Source organism: Ictalurus punctatus, chromosome 12, assembly GCF_001660625.3.
Source record: "Ictalurus punctatus breed USDA103 chromosome 12, Coco_2.0, whole genome shotgun sequence".
Classification (NCBI taxonomy): Eukaryota; Metazoa; Chordata; class Actinopteri; order Siluriformes; family Ictaluridae; genus Ictalurus; species Ictalurus punctatus.
In genome coordinates, this window is record NC_030427.2 from 17,546,522 (window position 1) to 17,568,461 (window position 21,940).

The following is a 21,940-nucleotide window of genomic DNA, read 5'->3' on the forward strand; positions in this document are numbered from 1 at the left end:
CATAAAATCATGCAGATACAGGTCAAGAGCTTCAATTAATGTTCACATCAAACAGAATGAAGAAAAGTGTGATCTCCAAAATGTGACTTTAACCGTGGCATGGTTGTTGGTAGCAGATGAGCTGGTTTGAGTGTTTCAGAAACTGAAACTGATGATCTGGGATTTTCATACACAACACTGTCCAGAAAAAAAAAAAAAAATGAAAAAGAAAAAGAAAAACATTGAGTGAGCGACGGTTCTGTGGGCAGAAACACCTTGTTGATGAGAGAGGTTAGAGGAAAATGGCCAGATTGGTTCGAGCTGCCAGTAAGGATATAGTAACTCAACCACTCTTTACAACCATGGTGAACAGAAAAGCATCTCAGCATGCACAAAACATCAAACCTTGAGATGGATGGGCATGCCATGACCAGGAGTCTGAGGTACAAGACTAGAAAAAGTCCAGGTGATTTTTTTTTTCTTGGTTGATTAGATTACTGCATAAATGAGCATGTGTACAGGTGTTCCTATTAAAGTGACCAGTGAATGTATATGTACAACTGTTTAAAAACAACTCCTGGCCAGCATTAATGAAGAACCAAGAAGCAATTCTACAGTAATAAAATATTTAATCAGACATGATACAACATAACTCTGCACAGAACTGCCTGAGCTTGTTAATATTGTAAGAAAGGAAAATAAACAAGTGAAATTAAGTGGGGAAAACACTATAAATACCCCCCCCCCCCACACACACACACACACTTTAGTACACAAAGATTTTTTTTTTTTAAGGAAAAAGACGAGAGAAAAGAGACCTTTTGTTTTCATGTCTTATGTTTAATGGGTGCTTGTTTTATGAAAGAATAGGACTTGTACACTTTGTGCATATTTCAGGAGACCTTAGTGTGACAAACTTTAGCACAAAACAATATTAGAAAGCACAAAAGATTCCCATGATTTGTATGTATCGTGTAATTCTTTACAAATGTTGCCCTGGTCTAACAAGCACAGCGTGCTATTCATGCTCATCAATGGCAGAGAACCGATGTTACACCGGATTTTTAAGTATAATATTGTTTCAGGTATAACAGGTGACTAAGAATGTTCGCTTTGTAGAGTAAAAATAGTGGACCATAAACAAGAGTCAGGGTCAGCCTTGGGAAAACTCAAGGTGACTCTCAAACAAAAATAGTCCTCTTAGATCATGACAACCCGGCATCAAGAGTAGGTCCACTACGGTCTGTTTCTCAGTCTAGGGTGTAAATACCTCCCAAACACCTCCGATAGATTCAAATTTGTACGGCCACAAAGTACTACTGGTGCACTTATACATGTATGGGAAGTTGGGGATGTGCGTAAGAAAGCTACCCCCCCCACCCACACACACACACACACTCTCTTCAGACAACAGCTCATCAGTACCAGTGTCCACAGCAAGAAGTGATTAGGTGCTTTATTACACCTTCTTCACGAGGACTTATAAACACCACTGATGGAAACAGAACAGAAAAAAAAATGTGCACTTACAAGAGGTGAATGAGGAATTTTTGAAAGCCGGTGCAACTATTAAACAGGACCTCCTCAAAAAGAAATTAGATAACGTCTAAACAGATCCTGTGTTTGCTCGATTGTCAGGAGATCGCAAGTTCTAATCCTGATGATGTCACAGCTATCGGTGGCCTTGATACAGGGCAGCAAACTGGTCGAGCTGTCTGGGTGGGAGGGGCATAGTTTTTGTCCCCTGCGACACTAGCCAATCATGGGAGTCTGTGGGCTCATCTATGCAGAAGAGGAGAGATGGCACTTTCCTCCGACTGTGTCATCTGGCTTCATGTGCCTCAAAGGAAGCATGTGTTCACAGTCACTCTTCTGAATCAGTAGTCGTCATGGGATAAGGAGAGAGCCAAAATTGGGGAGGAAACAGAGTTTAAAAACGTTTGCAGGGAGAGAAAAAAAAATCTTTGGGAAAATGGCAAATTCCACTATTTCCAAATACATTCACAATCACAGAGCATTCGGTTTGATCTGTATTATTCATCCTTTGTTACTGACAATACTTTCCAGGACATTTATAAATGAAGTACATGCATTGTTAAAAATCATAATACACAGCTGAATCAGCAACAAGGCCTGAACTGATGTCGTGACGGATGAAGTTACAGACCGAGGACCAACTGCAGGACGTGCACTGGTACACAACCACTTCAGTTAAAATTCGTTGCATTTAACTACTCCTTGGTTTTGAGCTTGGCCTGCACGCACACGTACAGAATTAAGAAGACAATAAGCACACAGTATTAATATATTTGTCTTTCTACAAATAGATGCATAGATTGCCAAGATGCTGGTTTCGACTGTTAAACCATACAAAGTGAATTCATTTATATTAACAACTGTTAAAACAAGTTCATGTGAGTTATGTGAGTTTAAAAGGGCATTTTTTTTAGTTTTGGTTGTTTTTTTGTTTTTGTTTTTTTTTTTAAACTTAATCAATAAAATAAAAAGGTGTTTGTCATCTAATGTGAGAAAAGCACAAAACACCATTATGGATGGAATGTAGAACCTTCAGAAGACAACCTACTGACGTGTGGTTTTTTTTTTATCATCACTATTTTTAAACACCATATTTTGTGTGTGTGTGTGTGTGTGTGTGTGTTTAAAAAAAAAAAAAAAAGTCACATTTGGCACATGAAAAATATTTTTTTCAAAAAGTGATTGAATTCACATATTGTACATCACAGTACACACACTTTTCAAAGAGAACCTGGGGTCAAGGTGTAGGTCTGGGGTTAAGTTTGGTTTTAAAATGTAGCAGATAATTTCCCAAGCAATGGACCATATGAGGAGGGAACCACACCACCCACTAAAGACCCCAAACGACATTAAAACAGCTGTGTCTTTAAGGGCTTGCTCTGGCCATGAATCATAAACACACACCCGAAATCATTCCACATAGATTTGTTCACTAAGAGCCTGGCAAGAATTTCACAGGACCCTCACTGTACCGCACCTGATTTGCTAAGTCGCACATAAACACTGTCGTGATTACATGAGGCCCAGAATGTTAAATTGTACAGTTACCTGTTACACAGGTCTGCTGCTGTTATCAGTAACCCTGCACTCAGACCGACCACAGCAACACAACACGAGAAAGCTACCAGAAGTCAGTCATTTTCAGTTAGAGCTGTTGATTTGTGGAGACACTAGGCGAAGCAAATGGTAGCAGCGTGAAGAGGGCGGGGCGATAGATACGACAAAGACGAGCTACGTTTAAGTTGAGAAGAAGCAGAATAATTTAGCGCCTAAACAAGGAACTGTGGTACGTTCCTTACCCCCATCCAGGAACGTGTGTTTTGATTTAATTTATTCCTACTCGTCTCTCCTTATCGCTGTGCCGCCACAAGCTTGAAGTGTTTACCCAAAATGCAACAGTGCTGGTGTTTTCGCTGAAACTGTGAAGCACAAAAATGTTTTTGTTCTGATACACGGCACAGAAGCATTTCCCTCCAGAAGTGGGAAGACGTACGATTTGCGATCAAACGGGTGTTTTAGATATGTTCTGTAGCTAGTTTGTGCGAATATCACAGTAACAACGGTAGGAAACTGAAAACACAGGAACACCCACAAACAACCAGGGTATCGTCAAAACATTAAGTTGTTTTTTTTCCCCCATTTTCACTGGTGGTGTAGCATGAAGGAGCAAGCACACCAGAGTTTTGTGAATTTATTTGCCAGGGTTGAGCAAAGTCGGTTGATTATGGACAGACCTTGAAGGAAACAACTGATTCAGTGAACAGCTAACCTTGCCGATGCAGACTAATCATCTCAGACTGCCAAGTGCCTTTAGCTTGTTAAGTAGAATATTATTAGGAGGTTCATATAGCGAGATTGGAACAGCTCTTCAGCTCCTGCTAACCAATTCCATGGACACGCTGCTGTAGAAAAACAGGGAAACAGTAAATACAGTAATCATAAGCAGTTACTCCAGAAAGACACGACTCCAGCACCGTGCTCTAGTTTTCTATTGGCCCACGATTCTAATCCAAGATTTGCAGATTCATGGGCTTAAGTTTCATCTACATGAACACGACACAAAAACCAAAATCAGAGAAGAATGATGAGGAGAAATTAACTGCTACAGGAAGCAACCCCCCCCACCCCCCCACCATATACCATGTCCTCTTCCATTCAAGTGAACTGGCTTTTTCACCAGGCAGATTTTATTCGCATCAGGTGTGACAGCCGCTTTAAGGTTACAGCGAGTGATGAAACTTCACGTCCTGCGCATGAGAGCTGTGCGTTCAACTCGTTAGCTTTCTAACGAGCTGTAGTGAGAAAAGAAATGTACCAGCTGTATTTTTTTTTTCTTTTGTAGCAGATTAAAAACTAACATAGCTGAGCACCAACATCAATAAAAAGGCTCTGAGAATGGAAGTGTAAAACCGAAAACAACCTCGAAAAGCCTTATTTGCAAAATACAGATTTCTCTCAACGATGAAAAATGTCCCCCGCTTTGTTTTCTGAGAGATGAAAGTCTTTTTGGCGCAATACTAGCATAGGAGACAACGTGGAAGGGAGAAGAAAAGGAGAAAATAAAGGAAGGTGTAAGCAGGGAGATTGAACAGACACAGTGAAGCCCCAATGTCCAGGCTACCGGTACACCCTGGTGCTAACCAGATACAACTGGGTAGAAAGTGGTCCAGATTAGGTCAGTTGATGGGGCGCCTCCAGCATCTCCATGAGAAAGGTGTCAATTGGGGTATCACCAATCAGCTTGAAGAAGAACAGGTGTTCCAGACATTTTAAACCAATGGAGCGCAATGCTGGCAGTCTGAGGAGGAGCTTGGCAAACCTAGTGAACAGGAACAGAAGATCGCTCACATTATACTCTCAGAGGCTGATCGCAAGAATGAGAATATTACAGTTATTGCATTGCTATTGTCAGACAGATTTGGTTATGGTTCAAGATCATGTTTAACATTCCACCAGTATAACTCTGCACCAGTCACAATCACCAAATATGACTTAATATACTGCATCTTGCTATATTATCATAATATCGTCAGTCATTTTGCTATTTAGCCCCAACTGGACAGGGATGTACTGGGAGAGTGTAAGATAACGTAGGACATTTTAATGAAAAAATATGTATAAGCAGCATAAAAACAAAGCCGTCCACGTGTTTTACATGCGTCATGTAACTGGAAAATATGAAAGGTTGTATAAACACAGAAAAAAAAATGGTATATCTTGAATATAGTCAATTTTTTGCAGGGGCGTCTGTTAATATCAGAGTTCAAAAGACCAACACAACTGTCAATCATTCCCAATTCATATTTGATTGGCTCATTTGACATTTTTATTATGAGCTGGGAAAAAATTAAGGAAAAGGCTGACAGGTATGGTCTTCATTAACATTATTTATTAATATTAGGGATAAATTTATACATTTAAAATTTATATCCGAATTTATATATTTCTATAAGGCTGCTTTGTTAAAAGCGCTATGCAATTAAAATTGAATTAAATTGAATATGTATTTTTGAGGGTAAGGACCTGCTTTTGGCTGAAGAAAGTGACATTTTTGGCTATTTCATGCCCGGAAACATTCAGTGGCATCCCTAATAAATACAGTTATCTGATGTTAACTATATAGCTGCTGGTCTAATGTTAATGAGAAGTTGGAAAATACGTTTTTTTAAATTTAAGATAGAATTTATTTACCACTCATGAACCCTAACTCCATTTACCATGACAGAGAGCGAGGACGCCTCATCAACAGGTAAATCGAGAGGAGACAAAATATTACTAATGTGAGACGTGGAAGGAGGGCGGGGCTTTAATTTTAATATTGGGGAGTTCAAAACGCCTATGCAACTGTCAATCATACTATAGTTACGTCGACTGCCTCTTTTGCAGTTTTTAATTTTGTGTGTTTTGGAGTGATCGCTCGTAGCAGCGTACTCCAATGTTAAAATGCAGAGTTCCTATGCTGCTATTAACCTTAAATTATCATAATCTACATCCACTTTAAAATAAATGCGCCATGAACCAAATAACTCTTCTGGGAAGGGTAAATTTTGTAAGTTTTTAACTAACGTCAGAAGATCAGTAATAAGAGGTGATCATGAAGCGATCATACATAGCTGAGGTAGAAAAACACAAAATGAAGAAGGAAAAGAAAAAAAAAAAAAAGAAAAAAAAAACAGATGATGAGAAACTGATCCTGATGCCACTACAGCCAAGACAATAATGTATTCATCCTTCTATCATTTCTGACCAGTCCCTGCCACTGAAAATGACCACCATAGCATGATGCCGCCGCCGCCACCACCATGTTTCACCATAGGGATGATATTAGCCAGCGGATGAGCAGTACCTGGTTTTTAAACAGACGTAGTGATTCAAGCTTGGCCCAAAACATTTATGTCTTGAGAATCTTTTCAGCCAAATGCCTTTTACACTGTCTAGCCACTCTAGCATGAAGGCCTCACTGATGGGAGTATTTCTGAGATGGTTGTCCTTATCGCAGGTTTTGAGTTTACAGCTCTGTATTTCACAGACATGGAGCTCACTGTGCTCCGGGAACATAAGCTTTAGAAATGGTTTTATTCCCTTCGCCCAGATCTATGTCTCGACACAATTCGATCACAGAGGTCTACGGCGAGTTTCTTGGACTACATGGCTTGGTTTTTGGTGCGACATGCACTGTGAATTATGGGGCAGGTGTGTGCCTTTGAAACCAAGGGGTCTGAATACTTTTCATACCTACTGTAACCCAGGGCATTAACTTAGCTGAATTTATCAAAACCTACAAATTATAAAAACATTACCAGGCTCCCCAAAATACAAAATCTGGCAACTAACTAAGAAAAACAGGAAAGGTTAGTACATTATTTTCATTATGTACCTGCCCTGCTGGTCAGGATATCTCTGTTTACAATAAGCTTCTAGTGCAGCATAGACTTTCTCTCTCAGTAACTCCACTTCACTTGGGTTTGAAAGCCCCTTCGCATCTGTGAAATATACAGACAAGAATAATTATGGTACCTTGTGTTGTCAAATCAGAAAAATCATCATTTGAAGTAGCATTGGACATAAAATCAACATCCCAGCAGCATATTCGTTTAGTAAACTGTTATCGTTAACAATTGCTTTAGAGATAAGAGAGAAGATGTGCATTTTATTAAACATTTCAGAATTTACATTCTCAAGCCAAATGAAATACAAAATACATTTTTTAAAACCCAAGTACCTGGGTTGAAAAGGATGATGGCTCTTAAACACCCAAGTTCAGTCTTATCCATCTGCATATCCCTCATCTTACTCACTAGCTCAGTCAGCACCCTGTATCACCACAAAATGAGAAACACACACACACAATATAGCGTAGGATGACAGATAAGGGGGGGGGGGGGGGGGGGGGACATGCAAAAGAAGTGACAGCAGTTTTATGTTAGATGTCTGAATACAAAAATACTGGCTCAGAGCAGGAACATTTCTCACAAAAAGTACATGATTCCAACCATTAACAATATGGAGACATTCAGAGACACAGACACACGCATTGCTCTTTACCCACCTATAAATCAGAATTATAAATAAATAAATAAATAAATAAATAAATAAGTTTTTTTGTTTTTGCTGGCTTGGAATATTTGTGTTGTGTGGTGTGGCTTTATTACCTGTCAAATATGGCCCCAACCTCTGCATTGTGCGCACTCTCCCTGTGTATTCAATCACAATGTGTTATTACAATGTCAATACACAGATTATTACACTTAACATCTTCCGCATTTAAAAGGTTATGACTGTGTGCACCAGCAGAGAAAGTGGGGCCCATTCAAGGAGTAACAAGCTGCAGGCTCTTGTTGAGAAGCGTTTGTCTGGGCTTGTAGCAACACAAACAAAACGAGGGGGGAAAAAAAAAAGCTTTAGATGACAGATGGCTAAACAAACTGCAGTCTTAAAGAATCTGCATATATCTGTTTGGGGGGGGGGGGGGGGGGCAGCGGCTGAAAAACAGTTTTGAGTGAAGTAAAGAAATCCAAATGACTAGTGATGTTCATGTCATGAGAAAAGCAAGCAGCTTAGTGTTACACAATCAGGATCATTATAGCGTTGGTATGAAACAATACACGGGGCAGAAAGCACAAGCATGAAGTAATAGTGCTAGTAATGAGATGGAAAAACTATTTAAATATGCAGTAGATGATACACCACCATTCAGTGTTAACTTTCAGTCATGCAAGTGAAATAAGCAAAGCGTGTCTCCTTTTATGGTGGAGAAGCGAACACGAGACAAATGGGTGTAAACTGGATGAGCATCAGAGAACACTGAAGCAGGTAAATCTCAAACAGCAGCCTGCAACTGGTCATTCCAAGATTTCTTTCAAGTACTGAGCATTAAAAAAAAAATGCAAATAGTATTTATAAACGAAAGAACTTGTAGCAGGATAACAGTGCTGTGATGAAGCTTAATTTAAGAAATGTGTGTGTCTGTGTAGATATTTATCTATTATTTACAGTTGCAATCAAACTTTAAACCCCCACTGCAAATCAGGTTTATTTTCAAAATGTACAGACTTTTAGCTGTTTGCAATGAACAAATCAAACAAAAGCAACTGAAAGAATTCAACACAATGCTTCAAGTGGTTTCCCCAAATTCAACTGAAAACACAACTTGATTTCTCAAGTTTCTAAATTATTCAACCTCCTGAATAGAATCCCTCACAACAGCACAAATATGCAAAACAGGTGTTGTCTCAAGCAGACTTGATGCAACTAATCAAGGCCTTCGTTAGTTGCACGAGGTGTGCTTGAGCTGGAACACATGAAATACCTGAACTGGCTAGGGGCAGAAGATTTACTAAATACCTGGACGGGGCAGAAAAAGGAAGCCATCAACGGCTGCAAGCAGATTTCTGGGAAGGCAGGTTGTGAAAATCCCTCGAGTGACTGCATAAGACCTGCAGCAAGGCTTGGTGGCAATAGACACTGAGGTTTCAGTGAGAACAGTAAGGCGCAAACTAAGTGCAGAAGGTTTCCATGCCAGAACTCCAAGACGTACACCACTACTGACCCAAAAGCACAAGAAAATTCGGCTCAAAATCATATAAATAAGCCACAGACGTTTTGGGATTCTGTTCTGAGGCGCGATGAAACAAAACTGGAACTTTTCAGCACGATGGATCAGTGGTCTCCTTGCTTGTGTTACTTGACCTTAGTGCAACTTTTGATACTATTGATCATACTATTCTCCTTGATAGACTAGAAAATGTTGTTGGCATTATGGGAACAGTCCTCTCCTGTCTCACGTCTTATTTGACCGATCAGTATCAGTTCATAGATGCAAATGGAGACCTCTCCAAGCATACAGAGGTTAAACTTGGAGTTCCACAAGGTTCTCTAATAAGCCCACTGTTTTTTACTTTATATATGCTACCTCTAGGTCAAATTATTAAACATGGAATTAGCTTCCACTGTTATGCTGATGATACGCAGTTGTACGTTTCAGCAAAGCCAGACAACACACAGCAGCTTAATAAAGTTGTGGAATGTGTAAAGGACATTAGACGTTGGATGCTTTTTTAACTTCCTCTTACTTAATTCTGACAAGACAGAAGTACTTGTACTAGGACCACGTGTAGCTAGAAGTAAGATTTCTGATCACATAACTCTGGATGGTCTTTCTGTTTCCTCATGTGCAACAGTAAAAGACCTTGGTGTGATTATTGACTCCAGTCTTTCATTTAACGTACATGTAGATAACATTACTAGGATAGCCTTCTTTCATCTCAGAAATATTGCCAAAATAAGAAATATGTCGTCATGACACTATGCAGAAATATTAGTTCATGCTTTCATCACCTCTAGACTAAATTTTTGTAATGCCTTACTGTCTGGATATTCCAGTAGGTGCATAAACAAGCTTCAGTTAGTCCAGAATGCAGCTACAAGAGTCCTTACTAGAACCAGAAAATATGACCACATCACCCCAATCTTATCCACACTGCATTGGCTCCCAGTGAAATCTCGCATTGATTATAAAATACTATTATTGAACTATAAAGCACTAAACGGTCTCGCGCCACAGTACCTAAGCGAACTTTTATTCTTCTATGATCCACCACGCCTACTTGGATCAAAAGGTGCAGGCTATTTGTTGGTACCTCGTATAGCGAGTGCTATAGTAGGGGGAAGAGCTTTCTCTTACAAAGCCCCACAGTTACAGAATAGCCTTCCAATTAGTGTTTGGGACTCAGACACAGCCTCAGTGTAAGTCCAGGCTGAAAACATACATGTTTTCTGAAAGTTACCATGAGTAGACTTTTTCGCAAAGTACATCATCTTACTTTATCTCACCCTCTCTTCACTTCCCTCTCCCGCTCTGCTTCTGTTGAGCCACACATGATTTTATGGAGATGCCAGTGATCTTGACCCTTTCTGCTCTCCGGACCTGTCTGATCCATCCTGATGCCCTATCTCTGGATGGAGCTCTCATCAACTGGAAGCTACAGCCTGGAGATTGATTAGGATGGTATCACTTGAAGTGCCACGAAATAGTTTTGGACCTCAATTCCACATGGACATTCTCACAGTGGTTGCTGGGACTACGGTTGCTGCTATGGCCTTGGGACTGCAATTACCACATGCAGTTTTGCACTTGGGTCTCCTTTGGTGAACAGTGAACTAGTTCAGAGACTTCATGTACAAACCATAATGAACTTTCTTATACTTTCACACTATCCGTTGTTACCCAGATGAGGACAGGTTCCCTTCTGAGTCTGCTTCCTCTCGAGGTTTCTTCCTCATATGATCTTAGGGAGTTTTTCCTTACCACCATCGCCACCGGCTTGCTCAATTGGGATAAATCCACACACTTAATCTGTGTCCTGTGGTTATATATTTCTGTAAAGCTGCCTTGAGACAATGTTCATTGTAAAAAGTGCTATACAAATAAAATTTAATTGAACTGGTACGTCTGGAGGAAGAAAAATGAAGAAAGAACACCCTGTCCACATTTCAAGCATGGTGGTGGCTCGGTGATGCTCTGGGGCTGCTTTGCATCCTCTGGCACTGGAAACCTGCAACATGTGGAAGGCAAGTTGGATTCATTGATGTATCAGGAAATCCAAGGAGAAAACATCATGCCATCTGTGAGGAAGCTGAGGCTTGGGTTTCATTGGACCTTCCAACAGGACAATAATCCCAAGCATACCTCAACTTCCACCAACACTTGGTTGCAGAAATTCTGGAACATTATAAAGGGCCATCACAGTCACCACTGCTCATGAGGCTAAGATTCCTCAGGAAGCTGGTGTCTGGCTATGCATCTTATTTGCAGCAGGTCATAACAGCAAAAGGTAAAGCTCTACTAAGTAAATGGTAAATGGCGCACTTATATAGCGTTTTTATCCAAAGTGCTTTACACTGTCTGTCACACATTCACACACTCACTCACACACCAATGGTAGCAGAGCTGCCATGCAAGGCGCTAACCTGCCATCGGGAGCAACTTGGGGTTCAGTGTCTTGCCCAAAGCCACTTCGGCATGTGGAGTCACGTAGGCCAGGAATCGAACCACCAACCCTACGATTAGTGGACAACCTGCTCTACCACCTGAGGCTCAGCCGCCCTGTACTAAAGTATTAAAGATCCTTGCCATGAAGAGGTTGAATGATTTTGAAACTGGAGAAATCATAAGCTGCATTTTCAGTTGAATTTGGGGAAAACACTTGAAGCATATTTTAATTGCTTTTGGTTGATTTGTTAATTGCAAACAGCTGAAAGTATGTAAATTTTGACAAATCTGATTTGCAATGGGGGTTGAATAATTCTGATTGCAACTGTACATGAATGACAGACAGAGTGCACTTCCACAAGCAGAGGTAATATTCTACTACAAGTAGTAGTAGTAATAAAAAAAAGTCACAAGTGGTGATCTGCAGGGTCCAAGCACTCTTGACCATACATGAAAATACTTATCAAGTTTTGTGACAAAAGCTCAACGCTAGTTGTGCAAAATGCCTGCAGAAAGCTGATTGGCGGAAGGTAATCAGATTTTTGAAGTAATTCAGGGGTGTTTAAAAATCCACTCGCAGATTAGCACATTGATGCAGTACACCAAATTTCAGCCTCATTGTACCTTTGGGTTTCTGAGAAACAGCATTTCAACTTAACCCCGCCCATTTTGAAAGGTTATGCCCCAAACTTTGCATAATCACCTAGATTTTTCATATTCAAATTAGGAAACCATCCAAGTGGGTGGCACGAAATGGTTCTAAAGGCTTTTTTTGTTTGGGAGAATGCAAGGAATTGAAGAGGACGACTCACAACAGTTACAATACGGTTATATTTCATGCCTGAATCCATAATAATAATAATAGCTGCAAGCAGCGAGGGATGGGCCCAAGCACCAAGGTGTGTTGGCATGTGGATCTTACATTATCACATCACTGAACATACATGTGAACTGTTAATGAATAAGTTCATTACTGAAAAAACCTGCTTGACGTCCTGTTGCCATTTGGTGACGCTATGACAAGGAATCACTATTGGTATGTGTAGATTAAAAATGTGCACAACATGATTATTAAATCCCACTCACAGTTATCTTCTAATGAACATGGTTGGTTCCCAATTTGTAGACAAGTTTAGTCATTTACTGAAAAAGAATAAATGTGGTAAACATGTAGTGCAGCGCCACATCCAATACACTCCCTTGTTAAATCTCAGAGTCAGTATAGCGTCAGAGGAGAAAAATACTCTGCTGAGACTCACCCTGGAAATCCTGTAATAGTAATTCACAGCCAGAGCTAAAATCAATCAGAATACACATTGTCAGGACAGAGCTGGCAGCCAGGTAAAGGGGTGAGTGTCACTTACAAGGCTCGAAATTGCAGCCATTTTGGTCGCATATGCTAGAGAAATTTAATCTGCGCAACCTTAAAATATAGTTGGGAGCATTTGCACGAGTGAAAATAATTGTTGTGGTGCGACCAGCTTTCATTTCTCTATAAAAAGTTTCCTAATTACTGCACAGTATGTGCCTGCTGTGAGCTGATTCAGTGATCGGACCACCGTTCGATCAAATGTTACATAACCAATTAAACTTCATCTTTATATTCTTAAATTTAATGCAGATTTTCGATTGCTTAATATTAGCCATCAATCACTGCCTTTCACTGCGCTCCGTTGTCACGTGACAGGGAGCTAACTAGCACGCAAAATGTAAAGCGCTGAAGAACACAGATTTCTTTTGTAAGCCACCTAAAGTTAGACTTCTGGAGTTGGTGATCATGTGGTGAATGTGGATCCAGCAGTGAATCCTTACAGTTTTTGGTGAGAGAGTGGCTGAAAGACTTCGAGTGGCTCCGCTATGAAAATATCTCGATGCACTGCATTCACTGTAAAGCCAGTGGGACAGAGGCGGCAAATCCATGTATTAAAATAAACAAATAAATAAATAAATAAATAAATAAATAAAAGCTAACACGACATTGAAGCTCATGCGCACAAGCTTCAATAACACACGCGAGATTCAATAAAATAGGACAATAGATGCACAGACGACCAATAAAGGCAATTTTTCACGCTATGAGCCATCGGTTGATAGCTTAGAAACATCCGATGATCAGGGTCAATTATATCCTGTCAATCAAAAGAGGGCAGGAAAACCCAAATTTCATGTTGTGTGTAAAGATGTCTTTTGTGTGGAATGACGACAAAACTGCAGTTTATAAGCTCTGTAAGCTCTGTACTGCATGTTAATGAATTAGTGCTTTTACACCGGACGCTGCAGCAGTGAAACGGGAGTTTCGGCATCAAGGCAAAATTTTTTTTGCCACGCTGCTTGCACTGAATTAAACGCCAGTACATTGTTGAAAGATTTAAATGAAGATGGGTTGACACATACATACATAATATATATATTATATATATATATATATATACATATACATACACACACACACACACACACACACACACACACACACACACACACACACACACACACACACACACATATATATGAAAATATTTATTTGTAAGGTAGTATTTCATATCCAGTTAATTTTAATAAATAAAAAAAGTGTATATTATATATTACCAGTTTGATGTTAACGATGAAGTAGAAATACTTTTGTTTGTTGTGAGTGAATGTGAGACTAACAGGAGGTTTTTTAGAATTCAGTCAATGTTAATATGAATTAACATTCAATAAATTAAGAAATCTTACTTTAATTTTCAGAAATTAGGTAATGTGGGGGCACTGTCAAGCGGGCAATGGAGTAGGTTTAGTTTGAGCTCCAGTTGAACTTCTGTTTTTTTGTTTTTTAAGTTAACAAGTGTTTTTCATAGTTAAATGCAAGCAAACCCTGTTTCAAACATATTTTCTTAAGTTAAATGTACATATATTTACGTGAAAATGGCGGCAAATTTGTGGAAATATAAATTCACAGCGTCAACCAAATCTAGACCCAGCACTTCCTCGTCCGCGAGTACTGCTGCCTCTCCAGGATTGGAGCTCCCGCCCCGGCCAAACAGCCAAGGGACGGACGCTGAAACCTTGAAGATGGATATCCTGCTTTCACTAAGGGCCGACATTGCTACGGTGATAAAAACTGAGCTGAAAAGTGCACTTGCTGAAGTTTTCGACTTTCCTATGAACGAGTTGCAAGCGGTGAAAAGAGGAAATGAAGAACAATACGGCCGCAATTCGTTCCGAAATTGACCAGATGACAGCTACAATGAAAGAGGTGGAAGGTGGGCTAACGACCTGGTGAATGACCTGGCAGAAAAGGTGACTGGACTCAGGAATAAGTGTGAGGACATGGAGGGGAGACTGAGGAGATGTAACATCAGAATTCTGAGGGTGGCGGAAGCAAATGGATCCAGCTCTACAACATCGGTCTCAGAACTACTGAGAAAAACATTACAGCTGGATAGAGATGTGCTTGTGGACCGTTCTCATAGAAGCCTGGGTCCTGTGAGGAAGGATGGGAAACCATGCGCCATCATAGCCAAACTCCACTACTACCAGGACTGCGTTGAGGTACTGAGCCGGGCGCACTCTCGAGCCCCGCTCCGGCGTAACGGTGAGACGATTGCCATCTTTCCGGATTATACCACGAGTGTCGCTAAGGCCAGGGCTTTCAATGAGGTCAGGAAGTTGCTCCGTAACCGGCAGGGAGTTCGGTATGGCATCCTGTTTCCAGCCTTTCTCCGCATCACGTTCAACGGAGAGGAAAAGGAGTTCATAGATGCAAGCAAAGCGATGAGCTACGTCAAGAAGAATATCATTACTACTGTAAAGGGCTGAGTGAGTAACATTGCCTTGGCTAATTCATCATATCTGACCTTTGACTGGATGATCACTGTTTGCTCAGACTTTTACTGTAATAAGAAGGATGATACGCTATGATTGGGTGTATGCTTCTACACTGTGATAGGCTGCACTTTTTTTTTTTAGTTTAATTTTCATACCAGGGGTTCGGTGGGAGTTTGAGCAGTAGGCTCTATAGAGTTCCTCCACACAAGCACTGAATGTGCGGATTTGTTTCGGGAGGGTACGGTGAGCACCCTGTTCCTGTAGGTGCTGTGGGGGGTGGAGTTGGGGTTACGGGGAGGGTGTGCCAGACTTTGTTGTTTATTGTGTTTAATTTGCCAGACATCTGTGTTGTGGCCCATCTGCTGTCATTCTAGGTTCCCTGTAGGGCTCGGATATCTAACCTTTTTTTTTCCTCTCATGATGACTAATTTCAGTATTTCCAGAGGGTTGGATGGTAGTATGGTTAATTTCATGAGCTGGAATGTTAAGGCACTTAATCATCATTTGAAGCGAAAGAAGGTATTTACACATCTGAAACAGCTTAATATAAATATTGTATTTCTTCAGGAGACACATCTACAGTCATCAGACCATTCTAGACTGGGAGGTGAGTGGTCAGGACAGATATTTCATTCAAATTTCCATTCGAAGGCTAGGGGGGCAGCTATATTAATTGATAGAAATAAACCATTTATGATGACAAGTGTGGAAGCTGACCCCGCTGGGCGCTATGTTATTGTTGTAGGGCAATTTATACTTTTCTGGTCATTTTGGCCAGTGTTTATGCACCAAACTGGATGATTCAATTTTCTTCACGATTTTTTTTCCCCACCTACCGAATATGGCATCGCATTACCTCATCCTTGGCAGTGACATAAACGGTACGCTTTCCCCTGTGTTGGACCGTAGCTCACCCAGATTCTCGTCCTTGTCTTGGGTGGCGCGTTCTATCCAGCTCTTCCTCTAGTCGTCGTACAGAGTGGTGGACGTGTGGCATTTTCGCAACCCTGCTTCCAGGAGTTACTCCTTTTTCTCCTCAGTTCATAATACATACTCTGGTATAGACTATTTCTTTTTGCACAAAAGAATGCTTCCCCTCATAACCAGATGTGATTATGGACCCATAGGTATTTCAGATCACTGCCCCTTAACTATGAGAATACGTATCCCGGATACGCAGTCCAATTACTGCCCTTGGAGACTCAATCCTCTGCTTTTGTCGGATGAGGTTTTTACTAGTTCTATTGCATCTGAAGTTTCGTGTTTTTTTTTATATTAATCAAACAGCTGGAATGTCCTCCTTGACGATTTGGGAGTCACTGAAGACATTTACGAGGTCAGGCCATCTCATACTGTGCTAACCAGGGGAGACTGCTCAACTTAAAGAACTGGCGGAAGAGATTCTTGAGCTGGAAAGGATACATAGCCAACTACCTTCTGCAGATTCTATGAAGAGGCGTTTGTCACTGCAGACAGAGTTTGACCTTCTATCGACGAAACAGGCTGAGTATCTTATCTCCAAGTCACGATACGGGTTTTATGAGCACAAGGAAAAGGCTGGACGGATTCTCGCTCACCAGCTAAGACAGAGACCTGCTAATCTGGCCATCTCTGAAATATATGATGAGCAGGGCTCAAAATGTACAGAGATAGTCACAAAATTAACTCCAGTTTTCAAGCTTTTTGTGTGTCACTACACAGCTCCGGCCCATCTATAGACCCTTCTGTATTGGAAGACATTTTTAAGACCCTGCATGTTCCATCCTTAGATCCAGGGGAGGCCACAGAGTTGGAGGAGAACCTTTTGGTCGGGGAGATAGCATCAGCGATTGGCTCTATGCAAAGCGGCAAGTCCCCAGGACCGGATGGTTATCCAACCGATTTCTATAAAAAGGTTTTCAAGGCAACTCTCCACTTTGTTATTGTCAGTTTTCAAGGATTCATTCTCCTTGAGAGCCCTGCCATCTGCTATGCGTGAAGCAGTTATCTCCTTACTCCTTAAGAAAGACAAGAGCCCTCGTGAGTGCACCTATTACCATCCAATTTCTTTACTAGATACCGATGTTAAAATCGTTGCTGAAACTTTGGCACATCAGTTGAAGGGGGTTCTTCCATCCATTATATCGCAGGACCAAACAGGTTTTATTAGGAATCGTTACTCTTTTTTCAACATCAGACGCCTTTTCAATATCCTCTATAGCGCCTCTCCACCTGGTACCAAAGCTGTACACATTCTGGCAATCTGTATTTGAGACTTTCACTAAGATGTGAAAGTAGTACAGCTGTCCCATCTTATTGCGATGTTTGGGGTGACCCCGGAGAATACTCCTTTTAGATGGTGTGAGATCAGCATGATGTCCTTCTGCACTCTCCTGGCCAGGAGATTAATATTGTTTAGATGGAAGGATCCTGCTCCACCAGTGTATAGTCATTGGGTCAGGGAAGTCATGTGTCATCTTAAGTTGGAAAAGATTAGATACACTATAAGGGGAGCAACTGGGAAATTTTACAGAATTATCAGTATCGGCTAAGAAATTTAGTATCGGTGTATCTCTAATATATAAACACACACACACATATATACACATACATATACATATATGTGTGTGTGTGTATGTGTATATATATATATATATATATATATATATATATATATATATATATATATATATATATATATATATTATATTATATTATATTATATTATATTATATAAAAAATTGTAGCTGTGGTGCTCCTTAATTTTCAGCATGTGTTCCTAAGTTTTTGCTGGTGCTCTTAACTTTTTAAAATTGGGAGCACCAGTGCTACCAAAGTAAAAAAAGTTCATTTTGAGCCCTGACTTCCATGTCATGCTCTCTCTAAATTCCCCACTTGTTCTCTAGGTTTCAACGTGAGCAAACAAGAAAACCCTCAGCCAATCCTAAAGTCACTGGTATGGCAACAATTTCCTTTCACAATGCCTTATGGTCTGCAGATCATGTATGAAAAAAGTACCATTTGTGCTACATGCACATTCCATATCCAACAACAAACAAACACACACTCAAAAACCCTCAGGCCGGCACTACCAAATACTAGCCCTAACCCTAAAGCACTACTCTTTAATATAAACCCATCGGCCAGCTCCCCTTGTACAACTGCAAGTAGCCTGTCTGATCTGCTTTTTTCCCCCTATTCCAGAGGTCAGGGTTTGGCCATTCAGTTCGTGTTCTCAAACCAAAAAACCAGACAGCAAACGAACAGTACTTCAGAAATAAAGTGTACCTTTGTTATATGAGGAAAAAGGCCAGTGTTTAACAATGAGCAGTCCAAAATGAACTGTCCTGATGCTACGCAAGGTATTACATGAGGCATTTATTAAAGTGTGTGAAGAATAAGAACTGTGTACGCAAGGACTCCAGTACACATTCTAAGCAACTCTACTAGTGCACAGCCACTCTCATTTGCATAAACACTCCCAAAATCACCATATAGGGTAAATTACTTCCCTTTATAAAAGTAACCGGCTTACAGTACTGCTTGTTGAGGACGACACAAGAGACAATGCTTCAGACCACATCAGGTTCCACTCCTGTCTACCAGGAACAAGGATCTGAGACTAAGCAGGCACAGACTCACCCAAACTGGACAGTTTAAATATTGGAAAAAGATCACCTGGTCTGATGATGAATCTTGATTTCTACTGTGACATGCAGATGATAGCGGTCAACAGCATGAATCATCCTGTCTTGTGTGAACAGTTCAGGCTGGTGGTGGTGGTGTAATGGTGTGGGGAATGTTTTCTTGGCACATACAGACCTTTATTGGCTGCATGCTACCAATTCCTAATGGCTACTTTCCAAATGTGAAAATGCTCTGTCACAAAACTGGCTTCATGAACATGACCATGAGTTCAGAGTTCTTCAGTGGCCTTCCCAGTCCCCAGATCTGAATCCAAGAGAACACCTTTGGGATGTAGTAGAAAGGGAGATTCACAGATTCCTTATAGAATCCATGCCACAAAGCAAGTGGGTCTACCCAGTATTAGTGTTCCTAATAAAGACCTTTATTTTTAACTCCAGGAAACAAAAAGGCCTCTCACGTCTGTATAGCCATCCACCCCTTTTGGAAAGAATTAATGCGCAGAACATGCCCAACCTTCTGGGATGCACCATTCAATCACCATCACTTTGTTTACTTCTCAGCCGTAACTATAAACATCTCAAGACACTAGTGCCTTATTTGTTGCTTTAACTATTAGTAAGAAAAAGCGTTGTAATGAGTGCATTTCCTGTGTCAGGGTCAGGTGTATATCCTCTTCGGGTGATTTGCTGGGTTGAGCTGAAGGAGGTGTTCGCAGCAGAGACACCAGATATAAGGTAAGACATAGTGAGCCTTTCGAAACGCTTCCTAACTTTTGAGGTGAGCCCAATGGGGTGTAATCATTTAGAGAGATGACAAGAGTCTTAGGTAGTGTTGATAATGGAGGCAGATGATGGAGGGCTTAGGCCAGGAAGTTAATGTAGAGGTCATCTACATCTATAGAAGATTTGCTTTCATGCGCCAGTGATGCAGATGGTCTAAGATTTTGCTCTCTGGTTATGCAATCTCATCATCACTGCACTGTTTTTGTAATATTTGGAGTCAGATACTTAAATACAGTGCATTCATTCAGAAGTATTCAGATCCCTTCAATGTTACTGCCATACTCTAAAATGTGTACACTGCTACAAGCTTGGCACACCTCTATTTGGGGATTTTCTCCCACTCCTCTCTGCACAATGTCTCATGGTTGATTTATACTTCTGCCAGCAAAGAGTGAAGTCTTCATACATGCACTTAAGGAGAGAACGTCCACTAGGGGGCACAACCAACACCAGGGGACGGAGAACATCTTGGAAGCCAAAAACAAAGAAGTGCAATAATAAACAGAAGGCAATACGGGTGTAACTGCACTGGGGAAAAGGAAGCCTTGGCATGATCAATTATAAATCGAGTCAATTCTCACTGAAAGCATTTCTGAAGTGTCCCCCCCCTCACAGTATCAAGTGGCCCATGTATTACTGAAGCTCTTCATTTTAACCAGCATTTAAATCCACACATCTAGCAAGTTCTGACTGACTGATGGTGTTTATTTTTACTGAATTGCTGTGGTGTCTATCCCCTACACTGTGTGTTTATTGGTAGTAAAGTGTACGATACTGCAGGATTAAACTAAAAGAAAAACATTTTTTCAAAGCCTAACACGTTATATTTAAACACAACATCATGATCCAAATAAATGAAGCAGCAGCAGTCTCCAGTCTGTAGAAGAGCTTAAGTACTCGATGCAACAAGGAAAAAATAGTTAACAATTCTATTGTTTACAATTGACGTATTTGGAAGAATATACTCTGAAACCAGCAGAAGCAAATGTCACCACGTCTAAATTTCATGACAAGAAGAGAGTCTCTTCAGGTCAAAGAACAAGAAGAAAATATTGACTGTGCAAGGACAGATCAGGATGAGGTACGAAGAGGCCAAGGATAAAGGCTGAGGGCAGACTGAATTAAAATAAGTCATTCATGAGTGCGTAATGAGTTAACCAGGTTTTACTGCCCTCTCCTGGCTCACATTAGCTTGGACACCTTCCTCAGTTCCTCGCCGTCCCTCCTCCATTCACACCTCAGAGCATCCGTCATTGCCCAGTGGGACTGAAGACCCACTCCTCCCTTTTCCTCTCAATCCACAGCCTTCTTTGGCTCCCGGATCCATCATACACTACTGAGTTGGGGAAAATTCAGGACAGTGCTGCAGAACCAGACAGCTCAGGGTACTGAAGCTTTATGTTTGGACAGCTGGGTGAAACTGTCCAGCTTACACCTTGTGTCACATCATCTGCAGCAGCTCTTACGGTGTATCAGGTGGGATGAGCAAGTGGAGGAACACCGGGCCAAGGGCTTTTCTGAATGGTGCAAAGTGAATCAACTTCACCTCAATATCAGGAAGACAAAGGAGATAGTGGTGGACTTCAGGAGGTCATGTCTTAAAATGAAGCTAATTCATTGAGATAAGAGACAGTGAGGACAAATACCTGGGGCTGCATTTATATGATCCCAGGGCTGGCACTGTGTACAAAAAGGGCCAGAGCCATCTCTACTTTCTGAAGAGACCTTTTACCCACAGCTAAAATACACTTAAGTTGATTGACGGTGCAATCATATATAGCCAACTTTTAAAAAAAGAGCCTAACTCAGTCCACTTTACCTACTGATTCTCTTCAGCTCTTATGAGGCCTCAGTCCTTTTGGACCCACTAATGTCTTAACCCATAAATTTCCTCTGAAGACGGCTGCACCCACACCTGCCATGAGTTTCATGCTTATATTACACCATAATAAAGAAAGGCTAGATACCTTTATCTCCTTCTTAAAAGAAAAAAAAAAAAACTGTCCAAACACTACATTGTTTTTAATGAGCGTTTTACATTTTTAAGCTCCACTCAACTGTATCATACAAACAACGTATGAGAGAAGACTTCTAACGAACTGTACTCAGACTCAACCATGTCTTGAGACGATCAGAGTTTGGTTCGCTTTTTTTGGGAGTTAATTTGGAGCGTTCAAGGAGACACAATGAATGCGCTTAAATTCGCTGGAATGAA

General features: G+C 40.8%; 1 protein-coding gene across 6 annotated transcripts in view; it reads right to left on the reverse strand.

Moving 5' to 3' along the window:
* Positions 1–3,637: 3,637 nt before the first annotated feature.
* rxrba (retinoid x receptor, beta a) overlaps positions 3,638–21,940 on the reverse strand; it is a 30,052-nt gene continuing 11,749 nt past the window's right edge. For 4 of the 6 annotated variants that reach the window (XM_053684104.1, XM_053684100.1, XM_017481248.3 and 1 more), the window contains 4 exons: positions 7,668–7,709; positions 7,238–7,329; positions 6,893–6,998; positions 3,638–4,834 (listed from right to left, as the gene is read on the reverse strand). In XM_053684104.1, the coding sequence (XP_053540079.1) occupies positions 4,687–4,834; positions 6,893–6,998; positions 7,238–7,329; positions 7,668–7,709 (388 nt within the window). In that variant the 3' untranslated portion in view covers positions 3,638–4,686. The remainder of the gene's footprint in view (positions 4,835–6,892; positions 6,999–7,237; positions 7,330–7,667; positions 7,710–21,940) is intronic. The other 2 variants (XM_053684102.1, XM_017481250.3) reach the window with 1 other exon arrangement.